Source organism: Stegastes partitus, unplaced genomic scaffold (genome assembly GCF_000690725.1).
Source record: "Stegastes partitus isolate 25-593 unplaced genomic scaffold, Stegastes_partitus-1.0.2 Scaffold285, whole genome shotgun sequence".
Lineage (NCBI taxonomy): Eukaryota > Metazoa > Chordata > Actinopteri > Pomacentridae > Stegastes > Stegastes partitus.
The window spans coordinates 395,648-411,983 of NW_007578016.1; the positions used below are offsets into that span (position 1 = coordinate 395,648).

The 16,336-nt window shown below is 42.6% G+C and overlaps 1 protein-coding gene across 1 annotated transcript; it reads left to right on the top strand.

Moving 5' to 3' along the window:
• Positions 1 to 1,470: 1,470 nt before the first annotated feature.
• On the top strand, positions 1,471 to 16,329 carry ark2ca (arkadia (RNF111) C-terminal like ring finger ubiquitin ligase 2Ca). The gene is made up of 8 exons (XM_008282768.1): positions 1,471 to 1,655; positions 8,137 to 8,437; positions 8,524 to 8,649; positions 8,788 to 8,917; positions 9,469 to 9,573; positions 9,878 to 9,973; positions 10,077 to 10,177; positions 12,291 to 16,329. The coding sequence occupies exons 1-8, from the start codon at positions 1,595 to 1,597 to the stop codon at positions 12,406 to 12,408; spliced, it is 1,038 nt and encodes a 345-aa protein (XP_008280990.1). The 5' UTR covers positions 1,471 to 1,594; the 3' UTR covers positions 12,409 to 16,329.
• The last annotated feature ends 7 nt before the right edge of the window (positions 16,330 to 16,336 follow it).

The window sequence follows — 16,336 nt, forward strand, 5'->3', positions numbered from 1 at the left end:
ACGTTGGTTTAAAGTTAGGACAGAAGGGTCCAGATAAATGAAACAGAGTCAAGGTAGAAAGTTTCATGAAAAGATAGGAGTCAAGTAAAGTGCAAGTACTTCAGATTTGTAGCAGAATTTACCTCTGCTGAATAAATGTTGCAGATTACTATGAAACATTTAATATGATTTAATTTTGCCTCTAAATAAACATTATCAGCGGAACTAAATTCCTCAGCCAAATGCTGTTTTTACTTTGCTCATGGCTTTCTAGGTTCACTGATTTTGTGAGTCCCAAGGCTACATGCAACCAAGCAAAACCATGTAAATATGTCATTTCAGTAATAATTAAAGGAATCGCTTGACCTTTGGGAAATATATTCTCTTTGCAAAGACTCTGACCAAAGATAGCAGCAGCATCCAACAGCACCTCTGAAGCTCACTAATTAATATGCTGTATCTTGTGTGTTTGAGCCATTAATTTAACAAAAAAAAAAGCAAGCTGATAATTCACCATTTAATTATGTGCCAAACTCTTTCTTAGCTGCAACTGGTGATTTGAATGAGTCTGGACTTTACATTTTGGTTTTTGCAGATTTAACGAACAAGATGATATTGATTAGGAAGCTTTGGAGGAGCAGAGGAAGGTTTTCTGTTTCCTCCTGTTTCCAGACTTTGTGCCAAGCTGAGCTCACCGGCTGCAGGTTGTAGCCACGATACCGGCATTACTATTTATCAGCATACTCCCCAAAATGTTGAACGCTTGCTTTAACTAAATGAAATAAATCCTTAGATGCACATATGTGTGAGGGATTTTGTGATTATAAAGAAAATCCTCCGATTATTTTTTTTCCTGGCCTATACTACAAACTGGACCATGTGTGAATTAGATCCCACCCCAGTGAAATGTCTTCTGTTAATTAAATGTGTCAGCGAATGTTAAAACATATCACAAACCATTAACTAACAGCCAAATCCCCTGTCTTGCTCATATTAGACATGCAGTGTCACTCCATATTACTGTTGAACTGATGTGCTCTGCCCGATGGAGCTTGAAACTGTGTAAATCACTTGGATGTATGTGGGTGAGAAAAAAACACTGTTTTAATATACTCTCTGCACTAATGATCCAGAAAGCTAGAAAAGCTGTTTGACCTTAGAAGTGAGCCTGTTAGAGAGGACAGAGTTAAATAGGAAGTGCTTCAGATTTGCAGTAGAGATCTATCTTAATTTTGCATGTAGCACTTTACTATTTATTATTATATCACTTAAATTTCTTTTTTTTTCTTTTAATAAACAGTATCACTTGATTATATGAGGGTCCCTGACTTGAAAACTGAGCCACCAAGTTCCAAGTGATCCAGGCTTGGAGGCTCCAGTCATGGAGGGCCGAGCTGCCCACAACACAGACGGCCCCGCCCCGGCGCCGCTCCCATTGGTGGATCGGGCTGCCAGAGCCGGAGGGTCCTGCTCGGAGGGCGGCAGTGATTGGTCGCCCGGGTCCGTGTGTGCAGGCAGCGCAGCCTGTCCGTTTGAATGTGCCGAGGACTGGAGGGGATCATTTCCATGGACCATCTGTCTCACTGGCTGCGCACACAACAAAGAAGGACCCAGGATGGTGTTAGTACATGTTGGATATCTGGTTCTGCCCGTCTTCGGCTCAGTTAGAAACAGAGGTATGACTAGCTTTGTGTTTTTTTAATTTTGGTTTGTTTCTTTTCTTTTTTTTTTTTTTTTAATATTCTAACCCTAACAAATCTTCTCGGCGTCTCCTTTATTTTTATTTTAAGTGTCCACAGATGATGTAAACAGAGCTGACACCTGCTAAGCTAAAGAAACGAGCCAGCGGTAATAGCCGACATTAGCCGTCTTGCTAACTGTAGCGTCGCGTTAATTTAGCCTCAACCGCGACCGTTAAAAACCCCCCCACGGTGTGCCCGAAGACGTCCACGGAGCCGTACACACGGTGGTTTTACGGCCGTTTCGGGGCCCCGATAACGGCACCGAATGACTGCAGCTGTCAAATGGCAGCACCCGCTTTTCTTTTATCCTCCGCTGCTAGCGCGGTGCTGTCTGGCTCATGTGAAGCCGCCGCTAGAAAAGCAGCAGATTAATACTAGCTCGGGTTTAGCTAATAATATCACGATTTGTCGTTAATTTAGCTGCGTCTAAATCCAAACTGACACGGGGGGTTGTTTGCTCCTTTGTGTGCAACTGGCATTTGTTAAATTTCCCCCTCCCTCCATTTAATCTCATTTCTTAAGTAGTTTTCCTTAAAGCTTCCTCCATTTACGACAGGTAGTTTTTAAATGAGATTAGCGATATGGCTGGCTGTATTGTAACAGGGCTCTAAAAATGGTGGCTTTTTTTTTCTCCCTTCTTCTTCTTCTCCCCCCTCAACCTTAAAACACCCCCCCTGCAAATCTCGCTGCAGGTGCTCCAGAAACAGCATAAAGGCGTTGAATTGGCCACAACAAACAAACAATAACATCATCTCCCACTGCAGCAGGCTATCTGTGTTGATTATGTAATAATAATAGTGGTAATTTGACGTGCATTGTTAAAAGACTACATGCAGTAGCACCAATGATTTCATTGTGCTTTTATTTGTGTTCTTTTTTCCTGTTCCATAGTATCGAGGCTGGCTCTACATTCCGCATTTCTCAGACCTTTGTCCCCCTCCATTGTGTAGCTAACGATCATCTGCTGCTGTCTGCCGTAGCCTCTGCCTGTTCTCTGCATCTAGCTGTATTGTGAACCCCTTCTTCCTCATTTCCTCTTTCCATCTGAAGACGACATTGGCATTAAAACCGAGTTCCCACTCATACCGTATCCTTCTGTGTAACAGACTAAAGAATAACACTTTCTGTAGAAAACAGTTTGTCTTTATTTAAACTGTCATGTTGCTCTTTAGTGAATAACCCATTGTAGCGTTAGACTTGACTACAGACTGTCATTGTGATTCTCCCATTCAGTGTGGATAGACTACATTCTGCTGTAAATTTCTGTAAAGTGGATACATTTTGATCCTCCCCGATTCGATTACAGCCAAGCTTGATCGAACTCTTTGATTACTGTCTCCATCCCCTATTTGCAAAGGTGCATTGTACCAGCTTTTGTTGTTGATAAAGCACTTTATTACCAATCATCCTGTTATCCTAACGCTCACTAATTGGCCAGCGTCTGCACTACTGAAATCACAGTAATTTGTGTGGTGTTATTTTCACCTTTGATGGTCCACTGCACCTGTTATAGTGGCGTCCAAACGGCTGATCATATTCCTATCCATGTGTCAAAGCCTTTGTTCCTGCTAGCTGAATTGATTTCACAATAAATTGGCGAGACGCAGGTCTAACTCATCTTGCCATTTTGAAAAAAGAAAAAAGAAAAAAAAAAACCCACAATCATGCACAGCCCCCTCTCAAATCTTTCCTCCAGCACCTCCAGAATGCTATCCATTTTACAGGGATGTGTATATCCTGCACTGCTGTAGAGTTCCTTTTTAGAATCAAAATGTCTTTTATTCTTTGGTTGTGGTTTTCTACCTTATGTTCTTGTATTAGATCCTAATGCATGGTCATTTTTATACTTTTGTTTTTCCACATTGAACAGCAGATTCCAATGTAATCTTTGTGTAGAGATGTCCCTGCTGTACTGAAATGTGCTGTAAGCATACACATCTACTCATTGGATGCTGCTTCTGTTCTGTTAACCCTACAGAGAGCATGGTCAGGCCTTGCCTTTGGTCTTTATTTGCATGGTATTATTATGGTTATGTAGGATATATTACTCTTATTATTACTATTATCACACAGTGCCACACATACTAATATTTTCCAATAAAGACTGTAGTTTTCTTCCTAACCTTCAGTGTGCTTTTTGCTGATTTCCATGTGTTCCTCCCCTCCTCCCTCCACACTGTGCTGTCACTGAGACGGTCCCCTCACTCTATATGTGCTCTCATTTCTCAGCTGTCTTTGACAGAGTTTCTTCAAGTTGCTGCTCTGCTGACTTTGGAGTAGGGGCAACCAAATTTCCTATCCGTTTAAAAAAAAAAAGAAAAAAAAAGGCATGTCTATATGGAAACACACCAGCATCGATATTTCCTGTTATATGCTGTCATTACCTCCTGATCCATAAACTATTTATAAAACTAAAACACAGCCTCCCTCACATCCACTCACTGGTGTTCATTGGTGTCGAGTGAAATGGATAAAATCATGGTATATGTAATTCCTTACTTTGTCAGGTTTATGGGAAGTCAGTTGAGAAGATGTGAATGGATAAAATGAGATGAATACTACTACTTTACTAACCCAGCAAATTAAACACCTGACAGATGTCGGTGCTTCAGCAGCAACACGCCTCGGAAACACTCAAAGATAACAAAGGGTTTTATGTTATGGTGTAAACAATATGAAGCATGAATCATCTGTTGGTATATCACGCTATGGCCCAGCCTTTCTTCAGTATCTGCTCGTATCTAAACCCAAGGACCTCTGAAGTCTCTCTTCATTACATATACATTAAACCCGGGGCTGCGTTCTTCTGCAGGCTCCTCTACGTGTTATTAAAGGAGTAGGAATTCCACTTGTTCTTTTGTAACGGGTAGATGAGAATATCAATAGCACTTTCACATGTGTGTGAAAAACATGAAGATGCAGCCAGCTAGCTTAGCTTAGCACAACAACTGGAAATCGATCCAAATAGTCCTGGATCATTTGTGAATGATCCATTCACAAATTTTCCAGTCCTACAGTAACTAATGGCACCTGACGGCACTTGTAATTTTTTTTTCTTTTTACCTTCTTATAAAACAAAGTGTTAAAACGTCAGTGCTTTGTGTAGAGGGTTACGTCTGTAAAACGTGTCATTGTTACACTTTAGATTTATTTGTGCAAAACAACAGATTACGTGTTAATTAATGAGCTCTAACCGAGGCTGGAAGGTGTTTTGAAGGAGCCAGGCGAGCTGTTTCCAGTCTTTGTGCTAAGTTAAGCCAAGTTTTTACTTCTGTGTCTTTATGCAACGATGCAGACAAGTGGCTTGTTAATTAGCAGAGCAGACCTTGACACATTTTTAAATAAACTCTTAAATTACAAAGCAACACGTTGCTGTTTGCAGTTTTATAATGTGAAAATAAATAAATTCATCATAGTTGTGTCTTTGTAGCTCGTGATGACAGCATAAATAAACCCAATTAGGCTCACATTGAGTAACGTTAAGTAAAAGTCAATGAAGTAAATAACTAATATTTCACTTTCTGGTACTTGCTAATGGTTTTTAATAACACAATCACTGTGTGTCCATGTTCGGATCCTGTTTGTGCTTTAAAAATCATTAAAAATAAAAATCTACTCTCTATCGTGAAGTGTTGCATGAAGCATTAGAAGCTTCTCTTAAAAGTCTGAAGGTGGAACAGTTAGTCAAAGCGTGCAACACACACTCTGGTGTCACAAATTGTAAGCATTTAGAAGCACATTTTAAATATACAGTCAGAAATTTAAACAGTTTCAAAATCTGGGACTTGCTGCTGTCGCGCGTTCCAACCACTTGAGCCTTACATCTGTTCACAATGTCTGAAATAGTCTGAGTTATTTATGTGCAGACACAAGGTGTGCCTGAGACGCAGCCATGTGTGCTCGGCAAAATTTCTCCACCGGCTACAGCAACAGACTTTTAAATAACTCAGCAGCTGTAATGCATATGTTATTCCAGAGTAGCTGCGCAGCTACAGACCGACGTTTTATGTCTTCCACCCACCCTGTCCTTATTTGACCAATGCACAGAAGCAAGGTCAGTGCAGGCATGTGTCACGCAGAGCCCGTTCGGATGCAGGTTTTCTGTGCAGCTGTGCAGCACAGAGGCTGATTTCACTCATTAACCCCTCACCTGACTGCCAGGCTTTAAATCAGTGATATCAGCAGGTGCGGGGACGGTCGTGTGTCACATGATGGAGGACCACCGGACAGGCGGAGGGACAGGATTATGTTAGAGAGGAGGTGTGATTTGTAAAGCTGCAGTGATGGAAGCTGGAGGGGGAGGAGGAGGGTTGAAGGGAGGGAGAGGTTTCCATGCCAGACTGCTGCAGTCGCAGGTGGGCGGGGCTTACGGGGCTGTCACTCACATTGGGACACCATGCCGCAGCCACAGCGTGGGGGAGGGGCCGCCTGTGTAGCAGCTCAGGGGTGAGGAGAAGTGGATGGGATGTGTGGGTGGATGGGTGCATGGGTGGGGGTCCGCGCTGCGCCAATCAGGCATTTTGTGTCCAAAGCCCAGATGTAACAATAACAACATCAGGGCTGTTTGCTGCCGGCAGCTCTGCAGTATGTCAAATATTAATGTCAGAAGTTCACACCGTGGAGGAGCCCACAGACGAATAATCTGTTTGTTTTTTTTTTACCTCGAGCCTCACATGGAGTCCGGCCTTACCGGGTCACAGGCTTCATACAAATCTGATGTACAGCCTTTAACCAATCCAAACCACCGGTCTGCCATTTCTGCTCTACTTCCTCAGCCAAATGTTGTTTTCTCTTTGCTCATGGCTCTCGAGGTTCACTGGTTTCCCGTGTCCCAAGGCCATATGCAACCGAGCAAAACCATGCAAATATGTCATTTCAGTAAGAATTAAAGGAATAGTTTGACCTTTTGGGAATCTGCTTAAGACTCTTCCCAAAGATGACATCATCATCCTACCTGTACCTCCGAAGCTCACTAATTAATATATCTCGTTTGTTCTAAAAGTGATAATTCACCATTTAATTATGTGCCAAACCATTACTTGGCTTAAACTGGTGACTAATTGAGTCTCAGCTGCGTTTACGTCTAGATTTTTGTAGATTAAACAGACATGATGAGCTTTGGAGGAGCAGCTAGACACAGTTTGTAACCACAGCAAGGCTTTTTGTTTCCAGACTTTGTGCCAAGCTAAGGTTGACTGGTATTAATATTCTCATTTATTTATCAGCATATTCTCTAATAAATCAAACTATTACTTTAAATAAATATGTAGATCTATGTACCAGATTTGGTGTTTACATTGAAAATCCTCTGATTCTTTCCCGTGAACTCCATAATTTCTAAATTAGATCTCAACTCAGTGAACCGTCCACTGCTAATTAAATGTGTCAGCAAATGTTAAAACATATCACAAACCATTAACTAACAGCCAAATCCTCCCTCTTGCTCATATTAGACATGCAGTGTCACTCCATATTACTGTTTAACTGATCTACTCTGCCTGATGGAGCTTGAAACAGTGTAAATCACTTGAATGGACTGTTTGTGGGCCATGAAAACACACAATACTGAGGTTTTTTTTATAAAAAAATATACACTCTTCTGCACTATCCATCCTCCAAACTCTGCTGTCTGCTTACCGGTCCAGAAAGCCAGAGAAGCTGTAATGGGAAGTTGAAGTACTTATTGTTTGTCCCGACCTCACCCTCCTCGCAGCCCTCATTTCTCCTCGCACAGAGTAATTTGTATTGATTGTTCTGTGCAAGTCAACAGCGAAGCGGTTCAGTGGGACTACCACACAATCTCATGTCTCCTCCGCCTCTGATAGGAAGGGTGGGGGAAGGTAGAAATGGAGGCGCATAATCTTTTGAGCCGACCTCATTTGCTGCGGTGCCTTAATGTTAGCAGAATCTTTTAATGCACCTTCAAATTGCAGACATAATAATCTATTAAGTTAACTAGCCGTGGATCACAGACAGCCACTGGCGCTGTTGGATGCTCTTGGAAACACCTCAGGCTGTTGGGGAAGATCCGTCTTCCCTGCAGGCCCCAGTATGGCGATTGGAGAGGCAGGACGTTGGGTGAAATCTGTCTGTGGGTTTAGATTTTGCTCCACAGGGGTCTCAGTGTCTGTGTTGTCCATCTGCTGTTGTGTCTGTCTTGTCTCTTCCTCTGTCGAGTCCGTCCTGTTTTTAATGTTCTGTCTGCGTGTTTGCTTGTTAAGTGTTTTTGTATGTTCGTGTGTGTGTGTGTGTGTGTGAAAGCCAGACAGGACAAATTTGTCTCATCAAGTGTGTTGTTTTTTGCAGTTATGTGTCAGTATGTACTCCTGACTGGTTTGTCTGTCTCTGTGGCGTCTGCGTGAATGAAAGTAATCTCAAGCTTAATCCTGATGGCTGGCGTTTATCTCCCGTATAGGAGCACACTTCACAAGGCATCAACACAGCCATGCTACCTCCTGCCGACACTTTCACCTGGGCGCTCCCCAGGCGCCCATCTCAGCCGAGTTCCCTCTGGGACACGCCAGCCAGCCGCCTCAGACAGGCCTGGCCACCCACCTGCCCCCCGCACACCATCCGCCCCTCACTGCCCTGCCTGCACCCCCTCAGTTCCAGGATGTGCCGGGGCCTTCATTCCTACCTCAGGCCTTACACCAGCAATACCTCATCCAGCAGCAGCTCCTTGAAGCGCAGCATCGCAGGATTCTCCCGCACTCCAGGTAGCACCCTAATGACACACACATTCAGACGCATTTTATATTCACAGCAAACAAACTTTTTTTTTAATCTCCTCTTCTAATTGCAGAAGAACCCAGGAGCGTATTCCCCTGAACCCTCACCGACTGCGTTCCGGCTTTGAGTACTCCCCTCCCCTCCATGTTCCCCAGCCAATGACACAGCAGCCACGGTACCTGGCCGAAGGCACTGACTGGTGAGTTCTCCGTCGGAGATTAACGAGAGTCCCGCCGAGCTGAGAAATTATCCCCGTCCTTTCATCTCTGCACCCATCTGTCACAGTGCCTGGCACGGACGACAATGCTGATTTAGTCTCCTGCCTGTCTTTCTGCAGGGATCTCAGCGTAGATGCCGGCCTCCCTCACCATCAGTACCAACTCCAGCAGCTGCCGCAGCACTATCAGCATTACCTGGCCTCCCCTCGAATGCACCACTTCCCCAGGAACACTTCCTCTGCACAAGTGGTATGTTGGAAGCAGATTGCTCTACGCTGCTATTTTTAGCATGAATTTTAAGGCTTTTATGCGGTCACAGCAGAGACATACAGGAAATGTGGGGAAAGAGTGTGGAGGAATGGCACGCAGTAAAGGTCAGGCTGAAGCAGGGACTCGCTGCTGATGGCATTTACACCATGTGGTTCGTGCCTTAAAACACTCAGCTGTCAAGTTGCCCCTTATTCTGAGTTTTATTATCAGAATAATATTTAGTTTGACATATTTTCCATAGATACATAGTCATATATAAGTCTAAGCCTGAAAATTGCAATGATGAAACCTACTAGGTACAAACATCAAGCAATAATCAGTCACATGTAAAGTGTGTATCAACAGTCTTGATACCAAGATTGTATGAAGAGTTTTAAGAAAGCACCAACTTTAGCTGCTTTTGCAAAAGAGAACACAGATATGTTTTTTGTGTTGCCGTCAGGATTCTAAAAAATGCGTCAATGCAATGGTGAACAACTGGCTCAAGGATGAAACTTGCTGCAGTATGATGAAGAACTTTGTTTCACCAGGTTGTGCATGAAATCAGAAACTACCCGTACCCCCAGCTGCATCTGTTGGCGCTGCAAAGTCTGAATCCTTCGAGGCACGCCACTGCTGTGCGGGAAAGTTACGAGGTAAATCATTATTTAAAACACTCAAAACTTTCCATCCATCCTTCAAACCCTGAATTGTCTTGTGTCACTGTGCAACCCCTGTACTGTGTTCTAGCTGACAAAACAACCTCAGCTGAAGTTATTTGTAGGAGTTATTTTGTAGAGATGATATCACATGATTTTTATCGGCAGACTACTTTTACTTTTTCCGCATATAATGATTAAATTTTGACCTCTAAAACAGCAGCAACCAGAATGATCTCAACTCACTTCCCATTCTATTAGTATTCTGCTTCATTCTACTCAACATCAACCGTTTCTGCAGGAGCTGTTGCAGCTGGAGGACCGACTGGGGAGCGTCAGCAGAGGAGCTGTTCAGACGACTATAGAGAGATTCACTTTTCCACACAAATACAAGAAGGTATATATATAAAGCAGATAGCAGGAATAACACACACCCATTGAACAAATTCACCCTTTTTTGACCCTGCGTTTTGTCTCCATGTAATGCGACCTGCTTACAGAGAAAGCCCCTGCAGCTGAAGATTGGGGAGGAGGAGGAAACAGATGTGGATGAGAAATGCACCATCTGTTTGTCCATGCTGGAGGACGGAGAGGACGTCAGGTCTGAAATGCTTTTGTATATCAGTCAAATATTGTTGGGAAATCTGCTTATTCTGTTTTGGGTGATGAGTTGGATAAGAGGATCAATACCACACTAAAGTCTGTATGATGAATATGAAGCTACAGGAGACAGTTGGTGGTCGTGTAAAGGCTGTGAATCAGGTCCCCAAATGGTGACAAAATCACTGATTAGGAGGTTAGAATTGCAAAAAAATGACAGTTTGTGGTGTGGTTGCTTGGCAACTAGTGGAGCATCCAAGAAGTTTCTGGTCCTGGACAAGAGATAGTCCAACACTTCTTCCCCCACGTATTTACACTTTGGCTACAGTCACACTCAGTTTTTTTCCTATGAATTAAACAAACATGCTAATCAATGAGCTCTCGAAGTGGAAGGCATTTAGCAAAGTGACGCGAGCTGCTTCCTCCAGTCTTTATGCTAAGCTAAGCTAACAGTGGCTGTTGGCGTCTTCATATCTGACGCACAGGTTTGAAAGAGCTTTCAATCCTCTCATCTAACTCAAAGCTGAAAGGTGTATTTCCCAAAATGTGGATTTTTCTTTTAATGCTGAAGTCGGCAGAAGTCTGGAAACGGCAAATAAATTAATGAAAAACTTATAAATATGCAGCCGTTCTACTCACAGCTCTTCCCTCTCCTTTCTCTGCTCTAAGAACCTAACATCACTGGAGCACACATTTAAAATGCACAAAGATAACCAAGCGAAAAGCTGATATTTATATGTGGCTATACTCTGGTTTCAAACCTCGCTCTCCTGAGGGAAAGTCTGCCACCTAATATACTGTGCCATGAAAGATATAGCCAGGTTTCCTTTGTGTTAGCCGGTTCAACAAAGCCTATAACCCTGAGCAGAGATGGAGGGTATCACGTCAGTGGTTATTAAATGTCTTTATTAGCTACATTTTCTTCATCAGGCCATGCGCTCGTTCACATAAAAGGTTGCGTTTGACGTGTCAATTGACTCTTTATCTGCACAAAATAGTCTGATTATCTGCCGCCTACTTCAGTCAAGAGGAACAGGTTGTTATAATGGAGAGCTATAAAGAATATTAAAATGTATTAGAGTGAAAAGAGCTGCCTCTGCAAATGATGCACGAGAGAAACGCTGGGAGAAAATTGTTAGTCATGTAAGTTAATATTTCTTTTTTCACCTGAGTGCACAGCCGCTTATTTCTAACGTGACAGCTGCACGTTGGAGCTCTCTGACTTGAAACGTCATACATTTAAACATTATACTTAGCAAGAGCATTTAGGTCTGACGCTGTCATATAATGAAAGATATGTGGAAGTCATGATTGTTTTTGGCCAAATCAAAGTTCTCTGAGATAAATCTGAACAATTTTTCTAATTTGTGTTCTATTAGTCCAGTACCAGGAGTGTAAAACCGACTCGGCAGCGAATCAGGAACAAGCATTAAAACTAGCCGACTGTAGGTTCCTGTGAAAGCATTTGCATCATCTGGAAAAGAATTTCAGCTCAAACACTAAACAGAACCTCCTTTGGAGCAGCTTATGGTGATTAAGAACATTAAAAGAGAGCCAGTATCTTGACACTGAAAACTTTGCCTTTAAGCGAAACACATTTTGCATCATAGTGCGTCCCTATGTTGTCACTACAGACTTTGTTTCCATTTGTACTGTCTCATCTGTGTGGGGAAAAGCCCTGTAATTGGCTTAATTCTCCCGTCGTGGTCTAGATTTTCTAAAGACTGAAGCCTGAGCCAGGAGGAGGTTCTGGTTTCTTCTCAGACCACTCTATGTCTAGTGCTACCACAGAAATGCTGCCTACCTCAGCTTTAAGCACTGACATGAACACTTGGATTTGCACATGCACCTAAAGCAAAGCTGGGGAGTGAATTTCAGAGAATAAGAACTGTGCCCTGGGATGAGGAGCGAGGGTCGGCTTACAGCATATGGAGTCTCAGCTGTCTGAGGGGCGTGTGGGACTGATGACTCAACAGAAGTCGCCTCTGCATGCCTGAAAGAACAAAATTAACTCCCTGCTCATTTCAGAAGTTCTCTCCGAGCACATCGCTGTGCGCACTGGGAGAGTCGATCGTGCCATTGTCCTAATGTCCCTCTGTCTCTCTGTCCTCCAGGAGATTGCCCTGCATGCACCTCTTCCACCAGGGCTGCGTGGACCAATGGCTGGCCACCAGCAGGAAGTGTCCAATCTGTCGAGTTGACATCGAAACACAGCTGAACCCCGACAGCTGATGAGCTCCGACCCCCACCTCGTGATTCGATCACCCCTCGTGTGGTTCCTGCTTTTTCTTCCACCCCGGCTCGCCGGTCCTCCCCCCCTCCCCCCACCTCCGTTGGGTGCTTTGCCAAATGTCTCCAGACTTCATGTGACATCACCACCCTTCTGACTCACGCTTTACTGAGCCAAGCCAGGATAACTAACTGCACGAGAGGCCGCGATGGACTCTCTTTATATAGAAGCACATCCCTCTGGAAGCAAAAGACACGCAAAAACACACACATACTCATGTACACAGGGTTTACTTGTAGCTTGCTGGTCGTAAGTGGGGTGTTGTCGCTGTTGTGGTGTTGTACTGTAGGTAGCCCTGGGCTGTGTAGCATGTCCTCAAAGCCATGACTTAATGTCCTGAGAGTGGAAAACGCATAACCCCACACTGAGCTGGCTACTTTTCTCTCTCTCCTCTCTCTCTCTCTCTCTCTCTCTCTTTCTATACATATATATAAATACATATATATATATTTCTCTCTTTTCAGACACACGTCAAAATGAATATTCTGCCACACAAGGAAGCTTAACAGAAACTAAACGCTCTGATGCCATGTTTACCTAAAGATCATTTGTGGTCGTAGTAGAGTAGCAGTAACCAACAAGTGATATCTGGTGCACCGTCGCCTTCTCGGGGCCAAGCGCCAGCTAGCTGAGTGTTTTACTTCTATCATGCAGCTTTGACATTTTGCAATACAGTTGTACATTTACCTTGGGTTGGTGTCATGTGAGATGGTGTCATGTGAGTAGGTCTCTTTCACTGCCGCGGAAACCGAACCCAGTGATCGAGTTGTTTTGTGTTTAAAAATTTGAAGAAAAAAAAAAACAAAGAACAAAAAAAAAATGGTTAAAAAAAAAAAAATAGGTAGAAAGTGTTTTACCAAAATGCATTTCGTCACGGTGTAGCTGCACACAGGTTTCACATGTATGCGTGTGCGTGTGAGCTCTGCCCTGCTGTGTGAGACTTAAAGAATGTGTTTAACAAATGCGTGTTAGAGTGAGTGCGTTTCAAGGGTTCGAGGCAACACCAAGTCTTTAACTCAGTGTAGGTTAATAGCATGGCCACTGGAGTGCTTATACAACACAAAGCCAAAAAACAAAAAAAAGAAAAAAGGGATGAAAAAAAAGATATCTATCATGCACTGCAGAGCGAGGTGGGAGGATTTAGCTGCCCTTGTACCTGCGTTTTCATCTGGCGCGGGGCCAGTGGCAGAACAGTGTGTACTAAAAATGCATGTTTCATTGTGGACTTGGGCTGTTTGCTTTGGTAGCGTTACTTCAATTTAAAACGGTACGGAGACGCCTGTGCATGACTTAGTTAATCTGAGCTGTGACTATCTTCTCAACACTAACAAACAAACAAACAAAAAAAAAAGTCAGTCAGCGGTTGCTCCCCTGACTCGTAGCGTGTGTTCATCCTGTCCCCCTCTTTGGCGGCGGCGACGACGGGATCCTCTTTTTTGATGTTTACCTTATTGCCTAAAGAACAAGCACATGTGACAATAGTTATAGCAACAAAAAGTTTTTTCCTCGGTATTGCATTCGGTTTATATTTAGGTATAGATTCATGCAGTGTTTCAGCTGGGAGAGGAGCTTGCGTATTGATCTTGTTGTATTTCGTGTGACAGACCTCCCCTCGTGGTTGCTATGCTGGTTGCTATGCTGTATCGCTAGAACATGTAGAACGTGGTGCGACGGAGGCAGCCTCCCTCTCACAGTGCACACAGACGCGAGACGACACGACAGCAGGGAAACAGTCAGGCTGTTAAAACAAGTCGACTGCTTCGCTCACTCTCTACCGCCACTTCTTCTGTTTTTTTTTTTTTGTTTGTTTTCTTCCTTCTTTCATCACTCTTTGTGTCGGCTTGTCACTTCAGTTCCACAGAGCTGTGTGTTACAGGATGCCTTTAGGACCCTCACTGTCCTATGCACTGTGATAGTAAAAGGATCAGACCGGGCCCCGGGGACTCTTGGAGCCTCGTGGAGCCGAGGATCAATTAACAAGGATTACTTCTCCCTGTCTTGTGCACTGCCAGTGTTGACACTGCCTCCTCCTGTAGTGGAGTCATCTGTGATGAAGCTTTCATAGTTTACACAGGGTGTTGTCAGTTGAGATGCCTTAAGTATTTAACAATCATAATTTATTACTAACTGTAGATATTGTGGGTATGTATTTAATTTTATATAGTTTTTTTTGGTTGTTTTTGAGGGGCGGGGGGCAACTGAATCATAATTTATTTATTTAGAAATAACACAAAAACGCTATGAAAAAAAAACTATTACCTCATTTTTGCATTGTTTTAAATGGGAATGCTTTGCATGCAGTTGTACTTTTTGGAACACTAAAAAAAAAAGAAAAAAAACTTTAGCCCTGCTGTTTGTTCTCCACAAGCTGGCTGTGCGATGTTTACTGTCCAAGGCTGAGCTACTGAGCCCGCTCTCCGTCTCTTTCTCTCTCTCTGTCTCTCTCTCTTTATCCCTCTGTATCTTTCTCTCTCTCTCTCTCTCATGTGGTGCTGTGGATCTTGGTTACATTCCATTCAATGCAATTTCTCTGATCCCCCCATGCTGTGATGTAGTGGACAAACTGCAATTGAAGTGAATTGGTTTTTAGTTTGTGACTTCTTCTTTCTCTCTCTCTCTCTCTTTTTTTTTTTTCTTTGCACTCACTTGTTTAAATATGGGAACCCTCTCACTGGCAAAAAAAAGTTTAGTAGTTTAGCTGATTTAAACTAACTGGATTTTGTTTTTTTTTGTTTTGTTTTTTTAACGCTCTGCTTCTCACAATGCACTATGGGTCTTAATGAAGCATGTTCCTTCGCTTTAACTCTTTTGTATCTCTTTTAATTTTCATCTCTCTGGTGTTTCTCTTCAGTTCCTTTTTCCAAAGTAGTGTGTAGACTTAAGCATAACAAGTGCCTCGCTTTAAGTGTTAGGAGATATTTCCATATTACTGAAACCATGAACAACAATCAATCCATGAAGCCACCATGCCTTATTGGTTGCATAATTAAAGAAAAACGAACGGAGGGAATGAAGGACAACATTCGACAGGAGTCTAACAAAAGCCATCTTGCTCAAAAGTTCAAACTGTCCAAACTAGCTGCTGGTTTGAAGCATTACATGTAGTGGAAATAGTTCCAACTATTACGAGGCATGTTTCACTGTGGGCTTTACAAATACTACCGTAGTCTCTCTTCAGTTCACTCCTCTGTTCTGTTTTCCTTCTCCTCTTCTTTCCATTTGTTTTGAATTGTTTTACCGTCCGTCCCTCCCCTCCCGATCTTACCCTCTGTTTCCTTTCACAGTCTAAAAGGAAGGCAAGGACTTTAAAGCACAACCTTTTTCTAAAAATGCATGTTTTCTCAGGTTTCAATATAGTCTCAATGGTTTAATAGTATATGGTGAAAATATATACAAAGAATATAACAGAAAAAAAAAATATTAATTTTGTTGCTGCTTGAATCTGAAAAACAAAACTGAAGAGAAAATATCCCAAAAAGTGCCAGTGAAAGGGCTGCCGCCATCCTTGTATGAAAATCTGCTGTTTAGCTGTGACTGCGCAATGTTTTTCAATATAGGATATTTTATCTGAAAATAGAACTATTTATCATTAATATTAAAGCAATAGCGCATTAATGGTGATGAGTGTGTTGATGACGAAATGGATGAGCATATTATGGGTAAATGTTAGATTCACATTTGGTGGAATTTTGTACTTTATTTATTATTACTACTAATAATAATGATAATGATCTCAAAAGTTGCATTGCTAAACCCAAACTGTTCTGTTTTGTTTTTTTTAATTTTAATTTGATTTCATGGCTTGTATATTATCCTTTTATATGTGCTCTTTTTGTAATAAACTGGATAAAAATGGAAAACCAGTTTGTT

Coding starts and splice junctions, on each gene's coding strand:
- ark2ca (XM_008282768.1), top strand. CDS start 1,595: ATGGTGTTAGTACATGTTGGATATCTGGTTCTGCCCGTCTTCGGCTCA. Junction 9,974..10,076: donor TTCCACACAAATACAAGAAG/GTATATATATAA, acceptor ACCTGCTTACAG/AGAAAGCCCCTGCAGCTGAA. Junction 10,178..12,290: donor GAGGACGGAGAGGACGTCAG/GTCTGAAATGCT, acceptor TCTGTCCTCCAG/GAGATTGCCCTGCATGCACC.